The 19785-nt window shown below is 34.9% G+C and overlaps 3 protein-coding genes across 3 annotated transcripts; all 3 read right to left on the bottom strand.

Annotated features, from left to right (window-relative positions):
* Positions 1-3487: 3487 nt before the first annotated feature.
* On the bottom strand, positions 3488-4036 carry TRIADDRAFT_27257 (uncharacterized protein; the record flags this gene model as incomplete). The annotated part of the gene is made up of 2 exons (XM_002113393.1): positions 3488-3682; positions 3770-4036. The coding sequence occupies 2 exons, from the start codon at positions 4034-4036 to the stop codon at positions 3488-3490; spliced, it is 462 nt and encodes a 153-aa protein (XP_002113429.1).
* A 4551-nt stretch (positions 4037-8587) lies between these two features.
* TRIADDRAFT_26114 (uncharacterized protein) lies at positions 8588-11225 on the bottom strand (the record flags this gene model as incomplete). The annotated part of the gene is made up of 3 exons (XM_002113392.1): positions 8588-8857; positions 8946-9093; positions 11062-11225. The coding sequence occupies 3 exons, from the start codon at positions 11223-11225 to the stop codon at positions 8588-8590; spliced, it is 582 nt and encodes a 193-aa protein (XP_002113428.1).
* Positions 11226-13029: 1804 nt separating this feature from the next.
* On the bottom strand, positions 13030-17932 carry TRIADDRAFT_64023 (uncharacterized protein; the record flags this gene model as incomplete). Its single annotated transcript, XM_002113391.1, has 7 exons — positions 13030-13310; positions 13437-13601; positions 13693-13988; positions 14109-14198; positions 14653-14686; positions 15003-15066; positions 17857-17932. 7 exons carry the CDS (start codon positions 17930-17932, stop codon positions 13196-13198), a joined length of 840 nt encoding a protein of 279 aa, XP_002113427.1. The 3' UTR covers positions 13030-13195.
* Positions 17933-19785: the final 1853 nt, after the last annotated feature.

The following is a 19785-nucleotide window of genomic DNA, read 5'->3' as shown; positions in this document are numbered from 1 at the left end:
GAAGGGGCAGTAATGATATTGGTCTTTTATAATTAGTGAGTTACAGAATAATTAAATCACTAACTAGTATTGCTATTACTTGTTCTTATCCAGAATGACATGGAAATCTCTGTTCTATTCAATTAATGATATGCTTAATTACCAACATTTTTATGTAGTTACTTTCTATATAATGAATCTTAATCTAATTTATAATTTTCGTTTAGCTAGACGTCAGTTATTCGAAGCATATTGCTGATAATATTATTAATCAATCAATCAATCAGCCAGTCAAAAACGTATTTTACTACATTGGATCAATTTAACATTATACGTTTACTACGAATCTTCATCAAGAATGTGCATCAACTAAATGTAATTTCAATATGAAGGGAAATTTACAACCTTCATCTATTAACATACAATTTAAAATAGCCAACATCACATAAATTAAGGTTTTAAATTATCGTATAATAGCTAATATTCACTGAAATTGTTAAAATTACAGTTTAAATTTGGGTCAGGTAAATGACTTGAATGACCTGTTATTTCAATTGCGTTGCAAATTGATTGATTGCTATATGCTACCGCTAAAATTATCTACATCTTACACAAAACTCGGTTATAAGCTCTATCTTGCTGTAGTAGACTTATTTTTAAGTAAATATACGGAACGATGTATTAAAATGTATGTGACCAAATACCAAGATAGTGGTATTACGTTCAGTAGAATGAATCAACAAGTGATTATAATTATCAGCGTTTTATTTTTTTTTAAAAGCTAATTTATCTTGGTTGCATCATAGTGCTTAAAATCAAAGATATATCTTAAAAGTAATCGGTACCCGTACCCAATCAATGAATAATTATAAATAATTAACCAATTAAACGGATTAAATTACCTATTACAGCTACGATAATTTATTATCGTGTTTCCGAATCTTTCTATTAGCTATCCCCGATTGATAACAATCGCTGAAGTAGTAAATCTATTTTTAAGGAGCTTTAGTGAGTAATGTCTGGCAGTAATATAGATAACTCAAGAAGTAGCGTATTAAAACATACGTAATTTATGGTGTCACAGAATGGAGTTTTCGATGCTATTGTAATGGATTGGGTTTTCGTCACGATCAGCTTTCTAGTTATTATAAATAAGCCTGCTATTAATTAGACTTTAACTATAATATATTCATGTGCAGACTTGTTAAAATTTAGTTTTAAGAACGCTGAACTGTTAGCAATATGTGCTTACATTAACGATATCTTCCGCTCTTATTATTAAACATATATTAATATTATAATCATATCTTGTTACATTCCTTTAAAGCAAAGGTGTAAATTTATCTGATGTGATCCATTCCATCCGAATAAATACTGTATAACAGTCTGCGAACTGTACTAGAAAAAAGCAATTAAATATCTTCAATAATAAGAGTGTTTAATTTTGCCTCTAAAGTTTCGTATCTTTCTGAAGTCATAACATAAATTTTATAATATTTTCTGCTACAGCACAACTTCACTGATTTCCCTATCTAAACTTTGCAATCGTTACACTTATATATTCAAATGCTTACATGTAGAACAGCATCAGGCAGCCATTACTAGAACTAATACTTTCACTGAATCGAAAGCGAATTGTAGTGGAATATTACACTATTTTAGGTTTAGCTAATTGAAACGATTTATAGCAATAACATAATGCGGAATAAAATATAATTTTAAATATCAGGGCACTTGAAGATTGTGCACTAATGTTAAACGGTATTTTATTGAGAATTAAATTTTTTTAATAATATAGTATTCCTGATTGAAACATTGTTGTAAAGGCTAAAAAAGGAATACTGTACACATAAACGAGTACTACGACAGACTAAATTTCATTTTTAATCTACGACCGTTGATCTATCTATTTTTAATAATTATAAACGTTCTATTTAAGAAGTCTTGAATTCTATTTTAACCACGATTTTTGAAGGAAGTTTTAAGAATACGATAAGCATAAATATAAGGGTCTATACAGTGAATTAGGTTTGATTCTAAAAATCGCTTTGCACTAGCATGCATACAGTAAACTGAATTTTTGTATAGCCTGTGTAATTAGCTACTATTATAAAGTAGATAACAAAGCATGAGAGTTTAATAAATAATATAATCACGTTAACAACGGTACACGAATAACTGATCCTAGAATTACTACTGTATCAACTTCCAAATTTCGATGTCTACATTCACCGCTCCGAAAGATTCAATATCAAAATAATTAGTTCGCATTTGTGACTGCAGAAGTAATTCTACGAACAGTTTGATAGTGCTGGAGTTCTCACAAAAATGTGCTTCCGTTTTTCATCCCCACACATCACAAAAATGTAAACATGTTTCAGCTTAAGATATATATTTAAATGTGTAAGCTATTATAGTTATATCTTGAAATCAACTTTAACACTATTGCTCGTATGTAATGCGATTGCTTTAATAGATAATATCTTATTCGCTGCATTTACAGAAGTAGCTTGCCTTGGAACTGTTTTTTCCTGGTTACATTAAACAAACAGTAGCTTTTGTTATCATGAAGTTGGGCATTTACAAAAGATAAATTTACGGTAGTTTTTTTAATTAAACAAGAGTCAGGCTCTAATACGCTGAAATTTACTTTATACTTTCTGAATACCAATATAAAGCTATGTGCTGACATTCCTGAATGGACGATAATCGTTAATATTTTACGACAATGACTATACTAGGGAATCTATAGACTTTACACTCTATATCTCCGCTATGCAGCATAAAAATTAACGATGACATTATGATTATATAGCAATCTAAACTTTTTCCCAATAGTTAACAAGAAGAAGCAGATGCACGACCAGACTGAGCCATTACTTAATAAATAGCTGGTCAAAAATCTCTAAGATCTTCCAATGTACGCATATTGTCTGCTAGCTTGTAATAAACCCTCCTAAAATCTTTAGAAAAGGCTTATTTATAGCATTATCTACAAACGTACAAATTTTCCATATCATCCAATCGACGATACTAATAGCATGCCTTACACCTTCGAAAGTATGTACTTCTGCAACAAACCGCATAAGTTATAATGCATGCGGTGAGATAACTTAAATCACCTATTCAATTTTCAAGTAAATACTTCACGCAAGTTCTAATAGACATTTTTATTACAACTCTCTTGCAATCTTAGACAAATTACAGCGGTCTAAGTAGCCGATAGCTGCTCAACTGTTGTTAATTCAGAAATTTGGGTAATAGATAACTGCAGTATTTGCAGCGATAGCATACTCCTCCATTATTAACATATTGCTACAAAGACGATGGTGCCAACGATTACAATTATGCTAAAGGTAAACAGATGATGCTAATCACGTTAAACCAACAAAATTTAAAGTATATCGAATGATAAGAAGATTAGTACCCTACTGTAAATTACATTTGTAGCAAGTTACAGAATCTACCTGTATACTTCATACGCTTACGGTAGTACACATTTAGATATCTATTTAGCCATATTTTTGACAGCAATTGCTGCCTCTTCTCCCATAGCAGATAAAATAGTAACCAGAGATGGTTCATCATTATCATAACGAGTCTGTATATCCTTTCCAAGATCCCCTTCAGGCATGCGTAGATCATCCCGAATTTCTCCACCGTCGTCCATCAAGCTTAAGTAATCTTCGGTAATCCCGATAAGCTGTTTAAATTGTCAAGTAGAAAGCTATGTTTAGAGAAAGCTATATTCATAACTATTTCATTGCTGTACGCGTTTCATGACACTTACTTGGAAGTCTCTTCTCTTCACATTAGGGACGTTCATGTTATGCGTGGAAGGACAGATATCCTCGTATTTCTTCTGATTAAAGATGTCAATACCGACAAGATGCACTTTAGCATGGCCATGTTTGCCAGTTTTGGACGTCGACATTTCAACGATCTTGCAAGGGCGACTTTTCAACACAACGAAGCCATTCTTACGAAGTGACGAACATTGCGCAGGATATGTCGACGATGCACCTGCATCACCTCCTTCGAAATCGTCTTCAAGCATTCTAATCTATTACTATAATTAATTTAATATACGCAAAACTTAGAAAAATTTAAATGGACGTTCTCAAGTAATGGTAAACTTTCATCAATAAATTACCCACAAACTTACTTAAATATAATATCAATTAATATAACGACTATAGGTTTGTTCAAAATCCGTGAAATAATTGCCGTTTTGTATGTTACTACGGTATTCTTAATTAAAGCAATTCCAAGAGATTTTCACCGGCTACGCTAAAGTTGGTAATTAGCTACACTCAACTTTGCCTCACTAGAGTGTTGTAGCCATTTGATATTTAACAAGCTAAGGTTTCGACAGTAATTAAGATGTATACCTTTGTACAGTATTACTATACGGGTATAAGTGAACAGGTGCTAAAATCTCCAATAAAATTCCCTGTTATAATTTGATATGTAAAGACTATAAATATTTTATAAATCGCTCTGCTCTCTCATATAGGCTGCAATAATTTAAATAACTTTGCCAACGTATACTAGCAAGCTACTATCGAATTGTTATTACAGATTTATCTAAATCTTCATCAAGATCAAATCTTACAATAATAAATAGTTGCACATCCGACGAACTTTAGTTGGAGCTATGCTTTACTAACAAAGGAGCATTCATTTGAGTAACGTTTTCAAAATTGAACTATCAACACCTATTTCATGGTTCTTGCATCTAATGATCTCAGTCCTATTCGCAGTTTGCAATCTTTATGTTATTTATCATTTGCAAAGTCAAATTCGCGTAATGTTAAGCTGCAAGTCGAACGCCTTTAAGGATGCAACGCAAGATACGTGCTCGGAAATACTGGCACAGTCATATACCATAATTGTTGTATAATATTAGAACGAAATCGGAATTTAAAACTATCATTATTATTTTAATAACTGTAACAAATTAAGCTAAAATCTCAGTATCCGTTCTGTGGTAATATCTATCTTAATTTAAAGTTTAATAGAGTAATTTCTCTACCGTTCAGTTACTATCCCCTATCGATGAAGAAAAGTTAGAGTGCGCCCAGGCAAAGAATTGACATTTTCAACTATTGAATCACTGTCATATTTTACACCACCAAACCAAAACGCACATTACTAGCAATAATGATAACTTCCAGATTGAAAACATCAGACCCTAAAATTATAATGATGGTATTAAAGGTGGGGGACTTGTGTCTTCACCTGATGCGGATAAAAAATTGAATCCTTCCATCTGAGTATTATAATATAATTATGAACTATAACGCTTTCAATACGATCAAAGGGCAATATCGCACAGTGCGGTTACTGAAAATTGCGCCACATTGATGATAATAACGATAGAATAAGTTCAGTAGTGCTTTAAATGGAGAAAACAATTTGACAACTTCTTGCTGTGAATTAAGTTAACAGTAAATTATTCTAAAAGTACTCATATCACTATAGACTTAGCATACTGCAACCCCGTATTCACAATTATGCTTTGGGTTTTTCAAAGAGATCTTACTATGCATTAGCCAGTACAGTACAATACAGCAGGGACGGCGTACAAGTCTAGTACTAGACAGAGTTGTGTGATCAATGGACGATGGGCAGAAATATATTATTTCGCGGATGGAGTAAGCTTGTACCGTTGTTAGCATCAATAATTATAATTAGTGTAGAATATCTAACCAAGTAGTATTACTGTACTGATATTCATGCTATGTCCAATTTAGATGATTACCCTTTCAAAATATATCAACGATCATCCTTTTAAGGCCTTCACTAATCCCCAAAGATGCCGTAAGTTGTTGTCGAGAGTGGCGCGTAGGCATGGTTTAGAGTATACGAAAAGATAGAATTACTTGTAATCGATTTATGAAATTGGCAGTGATTGCATTAGTTAGCAATGGGAGATATATTTACACTACTACTATTCCCAATTTGCTATCCTAATATAAATTCAAGCAAGTGTTCAAGCTAGAACTCTATACCCTAGTCATACTTTCCATCGTAGAGAATACTATAAGAAAGTAGTAAAAGACAAAAAGTGATCATCCTCTTTGGATAGAGAAATGATAGCTCCTATTTCTGGTCATTCAATCACCCATCGCAATATCATAGTATAATCTGCAACCATCCGTATCCCACATTCAACATTTCCATTGATGGCATTGACTGTTACGATGAGGTGTTCTACAATATTTGCTAGCCACTGGGAGCATGTGAACTCCGATTAGAGTACCCCAATTAACTTGATTTCAAAATCAATCAAATCTCGGAAGAAGTGACAAGTACTTTTACAAAATGATCAATAATCAATATACAGGTAGTCGAAATCATTAGCACAATTTCTTATTCAAAGATGATTCCAAGCTATCATGCTAAGACAGCATAACAAAACTGATTTAAAACTATCTCTCAACTCTTCAACTTACGTGAATCGAAGGAAAAAATGGCCGGTTACGCAGAAGAATCGCTCCCAGTGCTGAAAGATTGTTGCACGTGCGTAATAAGTGAGATGAGGATGTACAGTACTGTACTGGACGTACAGTACAGTACAGTACAGTACAGTACTATTGTACAGTACTGTAGTCACTACAGTACTGTACTGTACAGTACAGTACTGTATAAGGGAATTGGAATTATCGGACTGGTAATCATGGTACGAAAATCAGACCGCAGCGGGCCTGTAAGTTGATTCGTCAGGCAGGTGGTCTCACTCACTGGTCATATGTACTGTACAGTGTACAGTACCAACCACAATGGTAGATGTACTGTACACTGTACAACTACTAATGTAGTACTGTAAGTAGTCCATGGGACTTTACGGCCGTACAAGACAACACATTACCGTACTCCGTACAGTACTGTACTGTAGTCTGGCCTTGATTTAACTTATGCAGTACAGTTACAGAGCGCATAATTCAAGATACTGTATACTGTAGAATGTACAATATGTTGCTATAGACTGAAAAAAATTGTTTCTTACCACTACTATGATAATGGACTAAAGTTTGAGGCATGCCTCTACTTCTGCTGGTATACCATAGTAACCATACTGACACAAGCTGAGGAATTTTACTTTTTCTTCGCCCGAAACCGCATGCGCAGATGGTGCTTCAACTGAAGTGAATCATGCCCAGCCAGATCCTGGAACGGGTATCCTCAATTTTTGAAGAACGGCAACACAGTAAGCATAGTCGACCAGATAACTAAAATCTGTATACGGAACCTTTTCTACAAGGTATTCGGCTGATTGCCAGGATCAAATTTCCCAAGTTAATACTCAATTACTTATTAATTTCTTTTATTTTAATTGGACGATAGTATGCAGTTAGGACTTGGGGTAAGAGTCAACCAACGACCGCATGAACTGTACATAAAGACTACCGAGTATCTCCACCGAGCAGTTTACTAAGTTTATACATAGTGACAATGCACAGCTGGGTGTGCGTGAGTCAGTTAATGTAATGCACGTTAAATATTAAGGCCATGTTTAACAGTACTACTAGTGCAGTATACTGCATCAGAATGCAAGTACCTGAACTGGTTAATTAACCGAAATACGTCAATAACATGCTACTACTACTGGTAGTATTTAGGTTTTGGGTATTCAATATTAACAATCGGTGTGCTCTTCCAAAATTTGAAGCTGTTTCTTAAATCATTATACGTTTCCTAATGCAAATTTCTCTATCACATAGTTATCAATTTAAGATGCAATTTACGGACTAGGAATGTATTTACGGTGTCTATAAGGCAACTATATAGAAATATTGGATAGATTCGGGTGTGCTAAAGAATAAATCAAGGATCAATAACCAAAATCGGAAAAGCAGCGCTTTTAATCAGTCACTGCAAATACGTATGTTACTTAAACATCATATCAATGAATTATTCGGTAACATTTACGATTACACAGAAAAAATTGAAATTACTATTTCAAGATAATTTAAAGAAAATCATCAGTATCGAAATCTGTTGGCAAGCTATTGAATGATCATTAATATTGATAAATCGGTAAAATATACTATTGCACTAACAGCCAATGTATAATGGCATACCATAACTTTCTGGCTATCATTGAATATAATATATAAGCCAAAGAGAAATTTTAAGGCTTATATGTCAACAGACAAAAATACAGACTACAGAATACTATAGTATAGTACCATAAGCACCATCTAACACCTCGTAGCATTTTTGCTGTGGTGATTGATGGTGTACTGTAACTATTTCAATCTGAAATATTACGCATACTTGCATCTGTCTATGATAGCAGGACTAGGACTACTTCACGTGCTAAAAGACAAATCAAAGTCAAAGAAATTAGCAATTGAAAGAATATTAACGCTCATTTCGAATAAACATTACTTGGTGATTATCTCACGCATGAAAAAATTTATATTAATAAATCAGTAAAATTAGAATAGCGACAATTTCATGATTTATTTCGATCAAAGGACTATTTTTAAATAATTTATTAACTGTAAAATAAAAAAATGATAACTGCTGCATTACTACTAATGCGTATTAGAATTAGGCTAGGTGCCTTGTACGTTAAGCTATGCTGAAAGTAACAAAGTTACTTAAACACGGACATCTTTTCATTAAAATTTTTACGACGTTCAGCAGCTTCCATTGAAGATTTCTTTTTTTCTTCCTGTTCAGCCTTAATTTCTTCCTCTCTTTTCTTGCCAATGCTTAATTTATCGATTTTTGCTTCGAAAAAGCTCTTTGCATTTTTTACTCCAGCAGTGCCTACATCTATTTCGGCTAAATTGGCTAAAGCCGTCATAGCGTCCGAATCTGTAGTTAAATCTCCAGCAGCAACATGGCGAAATAGCAGAAGAAACTGAAAATAAAAGGAAAATTAGACTACAAATTTTAATAAAGCCAGAGCCACTAACTGTTGTAGTTTCAAACAGAGCTGCCAAGTGTACCTCTCGAAAGTTGATCATATTGTCTTTATCTTCATCCACAGTTAACAGTATATTTTTTAACGAAGAATGGGTTTGTGGATTTCCAAGCTTTTCCATCATTAGCTTTAGCTCTTGCATGTCAATGAAACCATTCTTATCAATGTCGTGTCTATTATCAATTTTTGAACATAATGATAACGAACAAGATAATTTAAGCTTAATTACGTTCATGATATAACGCACTGACAAGAAGTAACAACAGAGCCATCTAGGCCTAAGACTTTTGTCTTCAATTGCGGTAAAACATTCTTCTTTGGCTGCAATTAGCGTACGCACGCCAAATACTCTTATTATAATCTTTCACTTACATGCAGGTACTTGCGATTAATATTGTACATAAATTATACTTACTGTTGATCAAAATGTAAACATCCCATACAATATACGTTAATAAATGTGACAGGTATATACCGCACCGCAGAAATAACGCGATAATTCGATCAACTATAACGTAAAAAATCAAAAAATTGCGCATGCAGTAGGCTGATAATTGGAGGGATTACGTTAATAAACAGTCAAATAGTATTTCAACCATTCAAGTCTGAAAATTTAGCTCAATAATCCCACTTCAAAAGATTACTGCTTCACTATTAGATTTATACTATTGATCAACAATGTTGGGTTTAAATATTCTTATAGCAATCAGTAATTAGCCAAAGGTAATTGTTTTCTAATCTCGAAAAAACTTTAATACGAGCTAAGATAATCAACAACCAGTTGCTCGTCTATACAGTGTCTGCTTTCCTTATCAGTGTGCACTGCATGCAAGACGGCAGCGCTCAACGAGTATCTTGACTTGGACCTGAGTATTGATGTTAGACTTGATCCGACAACTGAACTCATTGATAATAATGCTATCAATTAGAATAGTAACAATTTCAAAGCAGTGATTGCCATAGAGCTATCAATTTAATTTACGACGTGTATAAACTATTTTATATGCATCAACATTGATTATACAGTATACAGTACTGTATATAACATAAAATACGATATATTAATTAATCATTCTGCGCGTATTCCAAGTACTGTATTGAGCATCGGCGTCACGGAGATTTACATCCGCCACTGGTGACTACTGTCAGTACCAGGGATTGGTTTACTATCTCTTAATTCATAGCAAAAGCTTCGAGAATAGACAAACTCAAGGTATACATTAACAATTTTCAATCTACCGTGGTATTGCCCAATGTCCATCCTTGGTCAGTACTGTACTGTACACTGTAGTGTGGTCACACTGCTACTTTTAATTCATCGAATACCTACCTATTGGACTACGGCACATACTGTATAAAGCTACAGAATTATACGGCTAAAGTAAAATTTAAATTCTTAACTTAAGCAATTCAGGGATTCACTACCTAATAACTACCCAGGTAGTCATTTACTGTCTATGCATCTAATTATTACTATAATATCCAAGAATAAACTACTACAAATTACAGTTTGATTGAAATTTATGTTGATATCATCAGTTCATTACTGTACTGCAGCAAGGACTAAATTCTCTCTAGACCAATCATTATTTAATATAGTTGAAGTCGTATCATAAAATACTAACTTAACTAAAATTATTTTTTCACTTCTACAGTAATCATTTAGTTAATTAATTGATAATAAATAAAAATATATAGCTGATCAAGTCGAAACTGCCCGCAACAGGTGATCGAAGTCTATTCTAAAGCTAACAAAAAATACGCCGCCGTTCCATGACTACAGTACTGTAAGTATCCGCGTGCACCGTGCATTCACTGTGCAGTACAGCACACTTATGCTGTACTGCAGAGTACACGTACAGTAACAGAAGTGTACTGAACAGTGCATTAACACCGGATAAATGTTTAAAAAAAAAATTGTTGCAAGTTTTATGTCTTGGTACAGTTTACTCTATGCTGCCACGCACATAATTATCTAATTGTCTTTTTCATTGCGTATTGTAGCCTGCTTTTAAAGCGTATTATTCATTCGCGAACATGTGCAGTCCAGTGTGTACAAAGCTGACAAAGATTACAATAACAGAGCAAACTCACAGATGTTGCTGTATACTTGTATGTACAGTACGCTTACAAATACTTACTGTGCAAACATTCCTTCAAATTCCTTGATTTGCTTGCGAGAAAACTCTTTAAATTCAGTATATGGATTGAAAACGTTTGCCTCCGACAAAGCTTCGGGTTCGCGAACACCTTCATTAATTTCTTGCCGCCTAGCTAATTTAGCTGATAATTCAGAATCGCACATCTTCTTAATGTTTGCTTCAACGCTTAGTATTGGACCACTTACGATAAATTGAAACGATCAAAATTCCCTATTATGAAAGTGTTTTACAGTTGAAATTTAATAGCTCATCGATTGACTAGATAAGATATAAATAATGTGTCTACTTTGTATAACTATGATGTAGCAGTGCAGCACAATAAGAAGCCTACCACATCGAAGCACTTACCGTTAAGGGAGAGGTAGCAAATTAGCTTTTTAGGAAGTGAAGTACAATGTTATGAGTCTTATATGCTTTACATTACAGTATGAAAGGAAAATTTAATTTAAATACAGTTTCAGTACAGTACCTGTACAGTGTGTAGCAACTACCGTACTGTACTGTGCACTGTAACTGTAAATACTGTACTGTAGTGTACTATACTGTACTGTACAGTACAGTACTGTACAGTGTACACTGTACAGTATAGTACAGTATGTTAAGTTGTTAACCAATAGAAAGTACTGTACAGTACAGCATTACAGTACAAGTATACAGTACGGTACTGTACTGTCTGTACAGTACTGTACAATGCACTACTGTTACTAAAGTCGTCCATGGTTACTATTAATAGTACAGTACTGTAATCTGTACTAAAACTAAGTAAAAGATAATCTATTGTAACACTATGAGTAACAATACTGTACTTCTATTAGCTCTATCATTTAGCCATCCTATTGTTGTTACGGTCTCATTACAATGGTCTACCTTGCATCATAGTAATAACCGTAAACAGATGTAGTTGTGGCGGTATACTGCAAACAGCAGGGCACATACAAAATTCGACGACTTTGGATCCTAAAGTTAGAGATAAAGGAAAAGGCATTTTTACCTCTACGTGCACTTGTGCTGTTACGGTCACAATCAGCTCAAACTACAGTGAAGCACAGAGCATCGACCACGCTGTTAATTTTTCAGAAACTGCTTAAGCTCATTTATTTCTTGTTTTGTATCATTAATTACTGTACTGTAAGTTCTTTCTTTTTCATTTAGTAGCCCCTGAGATGAAGAAATCGGCAGACTTTTTATAGTGCAACGATTAAGATCGTTCTCCCTTGTTCAAGCAAAGTTGCTGTTCCGTAGCTCGAGTTCAAAGTTTACACAGCACTCATTGACTATTTCATTATACAGTTTAACAACAGAGTATATTCCGGATAAGCAACAGGGGACTGAGATAAGACTTCAACTCTATGAGACTGTCCTGTACTCAATTTTTTTTTATCTTTGCAATGATCTATGACACTTGCACCAGCTCAATGTTAGTGTATATTGTACTGTGCTGTATACATGCAAGTGTACGTACAGTAAACGGTAGTGCTACGCAAATAGTAAACGAAATCATCTCTTAAACTAGCTTAGAATCTGATCACTTCCAAGATTCTGGCAACGACATTTAATATATACGATGTTGAACTGGTCTGTCACGAACTATTAATTAAGTGTGCATATAAAAACCCCGCTATACAGTATGATTGCCTTAACATTTAATGTTCTGCAATCACTGTAGCTACCGCGATGGTAGGTTAAATCATCCAATCATGAAAGCTATAAAGTCGTTAACTAATTAATAATATAATCAATATTAACTACTGGTATTTTAACGTCATAATGGCTATATCTGTATCCTGTGAAACCAGTACAGTCCGCTTATAGCCTTACTCATTTAATATGCGTATTTCAAATAAGTAGATTACCATAAGGCTAATGATCTACCACTGTTCTATTATCCGCTATCAATATTGATCATAACACTAGACACATGAACTATAACAACTATATGAGATACATAAGAAATGGCAGCTTTATTACGCTGAAGCAGATGATATCACAACGCATTGTTTGATTTAATCCTACACTTTCATGCAATACAAGGTGTCACTGGTCACACGCTACAGTACATATGATTTATGAAGTTATCTTAACAGATGCCAAAACAGTATTATTACCGAGTCGATTACGGATTGACCGGCAGAAACAAATTAATCTTATCTTTGCGCTGTGGTGCTAGCTTCAACATTAGGCAAATCCTGATCTTACTGCCAGTATGTAAATGAGTGACGGAAAAGGCACTAGAAATGTCATGGCAGTAGCTGTATTAATTGGCATGCAAGTCTTAATTTTCTTCGGCATCACCTAGGCCATCATTTCTGTTTCGTCGTCGCCTATCGTCTGAAGGTCTTGGATTACCTCTATACCTTCCTCTACCTCGGCCACCACTACCATTTTGATTATTGATTTCTTCGCCAACTGGTCTAGGTCTAAAACCACCTCGACCACGTCCACGTCCACGGAATCGACCTCGGCCCCTACCACGGCCTCTACCACGGCCTCCTCTGGGTCCATAACCACCCCTTTGGCCTCTGAAGTGAAGAAAAAATCTTTCAGTAATCTTAACACCTTAGTGGTTACATTTGAGTACCATAAATAAATTTTTGTAAACATAATAATGACCTTCTATAATAAGGCTCAGGCGCAGCATCCATCGTATCAATGTTTTCTTGAGCGCTAACATCATTTTCATACTGCTGGTCATAATCTCGTCGCGATCTTTCTCCTCCTCTACCATAACCTCTACGAAATCGTCTGCGGGGACGTCCGATATCACCACCATCATCAGCATTTTCGTACTCTTCATCGGTATAGCGACGCCCGTAACCTCCACGAAATCTACGGCGTCGGAAGCGAGCATACTTCGAGCCCTTAACTGCAGTACCATTTGGACCGGTTACATTCGCAGCTTCAAGACCCTAAAACAACATAGACACGTTGATCATAAAATACCTGCCTAAGTGCTTATCTTTTACCAGTAAAAAGTAATATAATAGCTATCTGTATAACTAAACGTAGATCGACAAAACGACCAATACCTTCGGCCCAGAAAGTACATCGAATTCAACAACTTCTTCATCGCCAACGCTCCTTAAATATTTTTTGGGATTATTAGCTTGTATTGCAGTCTAATATAATTAATAAGCATACTAATTAACTTCGAAGCCAAAGCCATGCGCATCATTGTTTACGTCCGTACCCTAAGTTTGCCAAATATGCTACTACTTAAAAAAACCTTATCCCAGATGACTATGTAACTTTAACAAATTCGCCATCAATCTAAGGCACGCACGCCCCTAACTAAAATACGTTCAATAGTGTGCAAACACTAGGGATTATCCAAAATGAACAAAAACGTAACTCCGTATGAAGAAAGTAGTATGCACTAACAATCTCTAACATGCAGCGATTCTTATACTGAATCAAGTATCGCATTAACTATAACTAATACTTATGCTCTGGCGCGGGTACTACAATATACCAGGATAGCAACAGTTTACATGTAGTAAAAATAACAATTACCAGAATAAGTAAATATAAATATTATAGTTACTAAAAATCGTAAGTGTATCGGCTTTTAACCTGGTGCACAAATACGTCTTCACCGGTATCATCTCTACAATAGAAAATATTAATAAAAATTAGATATATACATTCAAGATACTTCAAATGAGCTTCTACAACACTGTAACAAAATCCTCACGATGTATTAATTAATTGACAATTTAACATTATAACAGTAGTATCGTACAGAAATTACTGTACTTGTAAATCCAATTAAATGTATAAAAAATGGTAGGGGTAAAATGATTGCCAAATACTACAAACTTAGACTACTATATCTATGTCAAATATTGTATATTTAGCGTACCTCTCGTATGCTTCTAAAGCATAAGATCTAACTTATGACAAGAATTAGCGTAGTACTTTACCTGTGTATGAATCCATATCCGCGCTTTACGTTAAACCATTTAACTTTGCCGCTTACTTTGTTCGCTATAGTCAATTTAAAAAATAATACATACTTCAATCAGTAAAATAATTTATCGTTAAAATAAAGTAAGTCTAACGAAACATAAATTAATGAATTTTTTACTCATTGTGATACTTCAAGAAAGGCAATGGAATTGAAAGAGAATGCGTAGTAGTATATCAAGAATAATACCGTGTGGACAAGTATAAAGCCTGGTACATATATATATACTGTATATATATACACTAATAAATTACAATACATAGATAGATTCTCAAACTTCATAGCGCTTCATGATGCACGCCCAATTGTAATCAAACTTCAATTACTTATTGTTCACGTTCAAACCTTTTTGATAAAATTTTTATTATATTATTAATCTCTCGATAATTCAGACATTGCAGTAGCTGATAGATTCGGTATTAAAGTACTGAATAATACGTTCAACAAGATTGCGTTTATTTTCAAAATTAAAATTGTAGCGATTGTGAAAGGGATTAATTCTCTCATCATTTCTCCATCTCTCAATCTGCGATAATTATAATCCTGAGCTTGACTGTAATAGGCCAGGAACTTCTAAGAGGGAATTCGAATTTCCTCTCAGAAGCCGCTGATTTGGCAATGTAATCGTACAATCGACTAGCAGTCCACGACCACACAATAATAAAGAAAATTTGAAAATATAACATGCACTTGTTCTATAAGAAAATGATTTGAAGTGGGTACAGTATATTACGTAATTTCAATCCCGCGACTAAAAAGAATTCTATTCTGTAAGCTCTTACTAATTATTTTTGACTAGATCATTGCTGCCAGTAAATATGGAGTAGTAACAATGAAGTATCGAGCTACATGTACCTAGTCCTACTGTATAAATGACAGTTCCTTCCTATCAATCTTCGGTATAAAAGGTCGAATCAGCATGCAATACGGCATACAGTAGAGTACAAACAGTTTACTCTAGTGGCCTGCGCCGTCACCGCGTGCTTATAATGCAGTAGTGCACTGATAGCAAATATAGTACAGTTACTGTACACACATGTGCCACTTTATCACTCCAGGCCGTATTTTACTGCGCAACAGCACAACAGTGCAGTGTGCAGTAATGGGACATTCGGACATTTGGACAAATACCAAAATTGTCAATCGTTCCTGTCCGCGTGTACCAAGAACGTATGGTAGGTAATTCACGCCGCCGCTAGTACAATCCATGAGGATTAGATTCATAAGTTTATACTGAATAATCATCATGTAGCACAACTCTATCATTTACTATTCGAGGAAATGAAAAACAAATATATTCGGTACACTTGATCTTGTCTTCTACAATATACTAGAATATATGAAAAAGTATTAAAGTATTAAGCAAAAAGCACCAATAAACGAATCATCAGGAGTCGACGGAATAAGTTTAGTACATCTCCGTGGAATACTGTACAGTACTTCTACTGATGTATTCATGTCAATGGTTAAAAATTCGAAAGGCGTAGCGCATTGCTGTACTATGTCATAGACTAACTACTACATGTAATTTAGTAGTTCATGCCTATGTACATAAACAGTATCAAAAATTTCAGAGACCTATACCTAATTAGGTATGCTACCTAATACAGCCTGCTAAATGGAATATTGTACCGGAAGATAAAGCGAGATTTATTCATCGAGATTACCTCGATGAATTTATTACAGAACTATAGTGTCGGTGATTGTAGGTAGTAGTAGATGGCATTATAAATTGAATACCTACAGATTAGATCATTTATTATACAATATTGTAATCTTTACTTTATTAACTACAAATTAGAGCAGGAACTTTAGAAGTCGGTGATTAGAGCCAATGACCGTAGCACTAAAATACAGTTTCAACTTGGCCGTCTTTGAAGTTGATCCATGCCCTTGATAGTCCCTCAGCGACTCCGCAGTTACAGCAATTATTGTACTGTAGCTGGCGTAGCTTAAATGAGTTTAATAACTTGCTGGACTCATTGACTTAGTCAAGCATTTTGTACAGAACAGTATAGTAGAGTATCTGTCCAGACCATACGGGACTAGCGCATACCAGTAAGAAAGAACACTATCGTTTTTCTTAGCATGCTGCGATTGATATAAATAAATATATATGCAGTACTCGTATAATTATAATCGATGATAAGATTTAGCCTTGGACAACTCCGGAAAGCATCGTACAACATGTCATCCTAATAAACAGCTATTAGTCAGTATACCGTAATATAAATAGCGTGGATGTGTATTAACGCATAAATATAATTATGTATATGTTAATAATCAAGAAAGGATCGCAGTTCATGTTTTTAAGACATGACAATCGTCGTAATTTGATCATAATTTTTTAAAAATAAAATATATAATCGTATATATCCATGCGGTACTGTACAGTACTTTCAAATCGGCAAGGAACATAGTAAAATCAATCAAATGTACAGTACAGTACCTAGTGTACAGTACTGGACAGTAAATACATAACTGCATCCTACGTTACACCGATACAGTGACAGTTTAGTATCATACTATTTAGTCACTTGCATTCATCGCGGTCGTTAGATTACTCATAAAAAGAACCCCGAATTTTGAAGTTTAAAATTCGACAGCAGAGTATCAATGAATAAAGTTAACTTAACAAGCGTATCTCCTAACACAGTTCTGTATATTAGTACACAGTTTGTAATCAGTTTTGATCCACAATCCTACTGTATAGTAATTCTTCTGCAAACTCCGATGTTAGTGTGCTGTATTATAATGATAATCCGTGCGTGGCACAGTACTGTACTGTAGTGTATTGTAATGTAACATACCGACAAGTTCTTTGCCTTCGTTGGAATCGTTCCCATTACCAGCGTCGATGTTCTGTTCTGTTGCTGTATTAGCCATTATAATTGTATTTTTTACTCTGTTATAACCAGAAAACTGATTCCCCGGACCTCGCCACGTGTCGGCCTGAACCTTCTGATGCTCTGTATTGATGTTCTTTCACCTTGATGGCGTTTGGCGTTTGGCGTTTGGTGTTTGGCGTTCGGCGTTATTGGTCTTCACCTCTGCTGTCGCCGTTCCTCCTTATTCCAGAAGTACTGTACTGTATGAAGGATAAATTTGGAGGATTCTTATGAGTGCGAGCAGGAAATGCATGACGGGATTAATCAGTGACAAGCGTATCTAACAACGATTGGCTGTAAGAAATTCAGCCAACCATTCGCAAGCAAGAGCCTACGCGTGCGTACTTACAGTCGATAACTGGCTGTATAAGAACATCAACATGATAACATAACGTGGTGTACAGTACACTGTACTGTATGAACGAAATAATGGTGAAATAGAGTACAGTAATTGCCCTAGGCTAAAAATAAGTCAAACGCAATCTTTTCTACTGTATTACTGTACTGTATTTTAACCAAACCTTCGACAGGTATTTTTATGGTACCGTCACCGCGCGTACTGCCACTGGTCTATCAAGGGCTTATACTGTAATTGCTATTTTTATGAAAACGTAGTCCACGCTTCAGAGAAGCTTACTGTACTGTATATTTCTTAATGGAACCGAACTGAACCGTGAGTAGGTCTAAGCGGTACTGCTTTACTATTTATCTAGTACCATACAGTACAGTAGTATCACCCGGTACAGTACTGTACAAACGTGAAACTGCGACTTAGCAATGAGTGAATACTGTACAGTACAGTACCGTACTATACAGTACATTATACTGTACTGTACTGCATGTGCACTCATTGTGCAGTACGATAGTCCGAATAGACCCAGATCCACTGTACAGTACAGTACTGTACACTAGAGAGTCGAGACCCTTAGTGTACACGTGTCAATTGTACTGAATTCGTAGTAAATAGACTTTGCCTTCAAGTAGTCAACCTAATCACCCTTGGACGGACAGATCAGTTCGGACTAATTTCAGCAAAATATCGTTTCAAACACTTCGTTATGGCAGTACTTTAGTACTTTATACTATACAGACGGTCGATTTAATTCAATGGGCTGATTTTTTTGAATTAAGAAATAGTATTACGTTAAATCTTATTATCCGTTGCTAAGTTCTGGTTGGAAAAAGTTATATAAGATCGTCGATGTTATTTAAATTAGTATCAGTGATTTAGAAAACAGGCACGGAAGATCCATACTACTGTAAGTAAGCATTTTGGATATTGAAGGCCTCGTTCGGTAAGAAAAGTCCGTCTGTCCGATGAAGTGATTATATAGTCCAAATTTGGTCTTCTTCTAGTAATCCACGACTGTTCTGTAAGCACGACAGTACAGTATCTGATTGATATTTTGTAGCGACTACGAAGTGACTTTAGGCACTAACTTACCAGCAGGCACCGGTGCAGTAATTTTACCGCATCTTGTAGCAAAGTAATACATACGTATATTGATCTCGAACTACAAACATCCTCGTAAATGTTAGCAAATGAACCTCAAATTACACATGTCAAGCTTTACGCGTTCTACTATAATGTGTTCAGCTAATGCTCAATCAAATTGGTTGATAAATAAATAAATTAATTACATACGGTATTGTGCAATCTCGCAGTATAGCATTCGGAGAATAGAAGAAGAAGAATTAACGTACAAGTATGGTTGAGACCAGTGCCTTCACAATAGATTACGACAATTCACAGTCAATAATATCGCATAAAGTATTGCAGCATTTTATATTAAACAGGCTTTATCCGAAAATTTTCCTAAATCGTCACTCTTTCTTAACGCGCACTACTAT

The sequence above is a fragment of the Trichoplax adhaerens genome, genomic scaffold, assembly GCF_000150275.1.
Source record: "Trichoplax adhaerens TRIADscaffold_6 genomic scaffold, whole genome shotgun sequence".
NCBI lineage: Eukaryota > Metazoa > Placozoa > Uniplacotomia > Trichoplacea > Trichoplacidae > Trichoplax > Trichoplax adhaerens.
The sequence above is the reverse complement of the archived record's forward strand: the minus strand, read 5'-3'. Positions and strand labels throughout refer to the sequence as shown.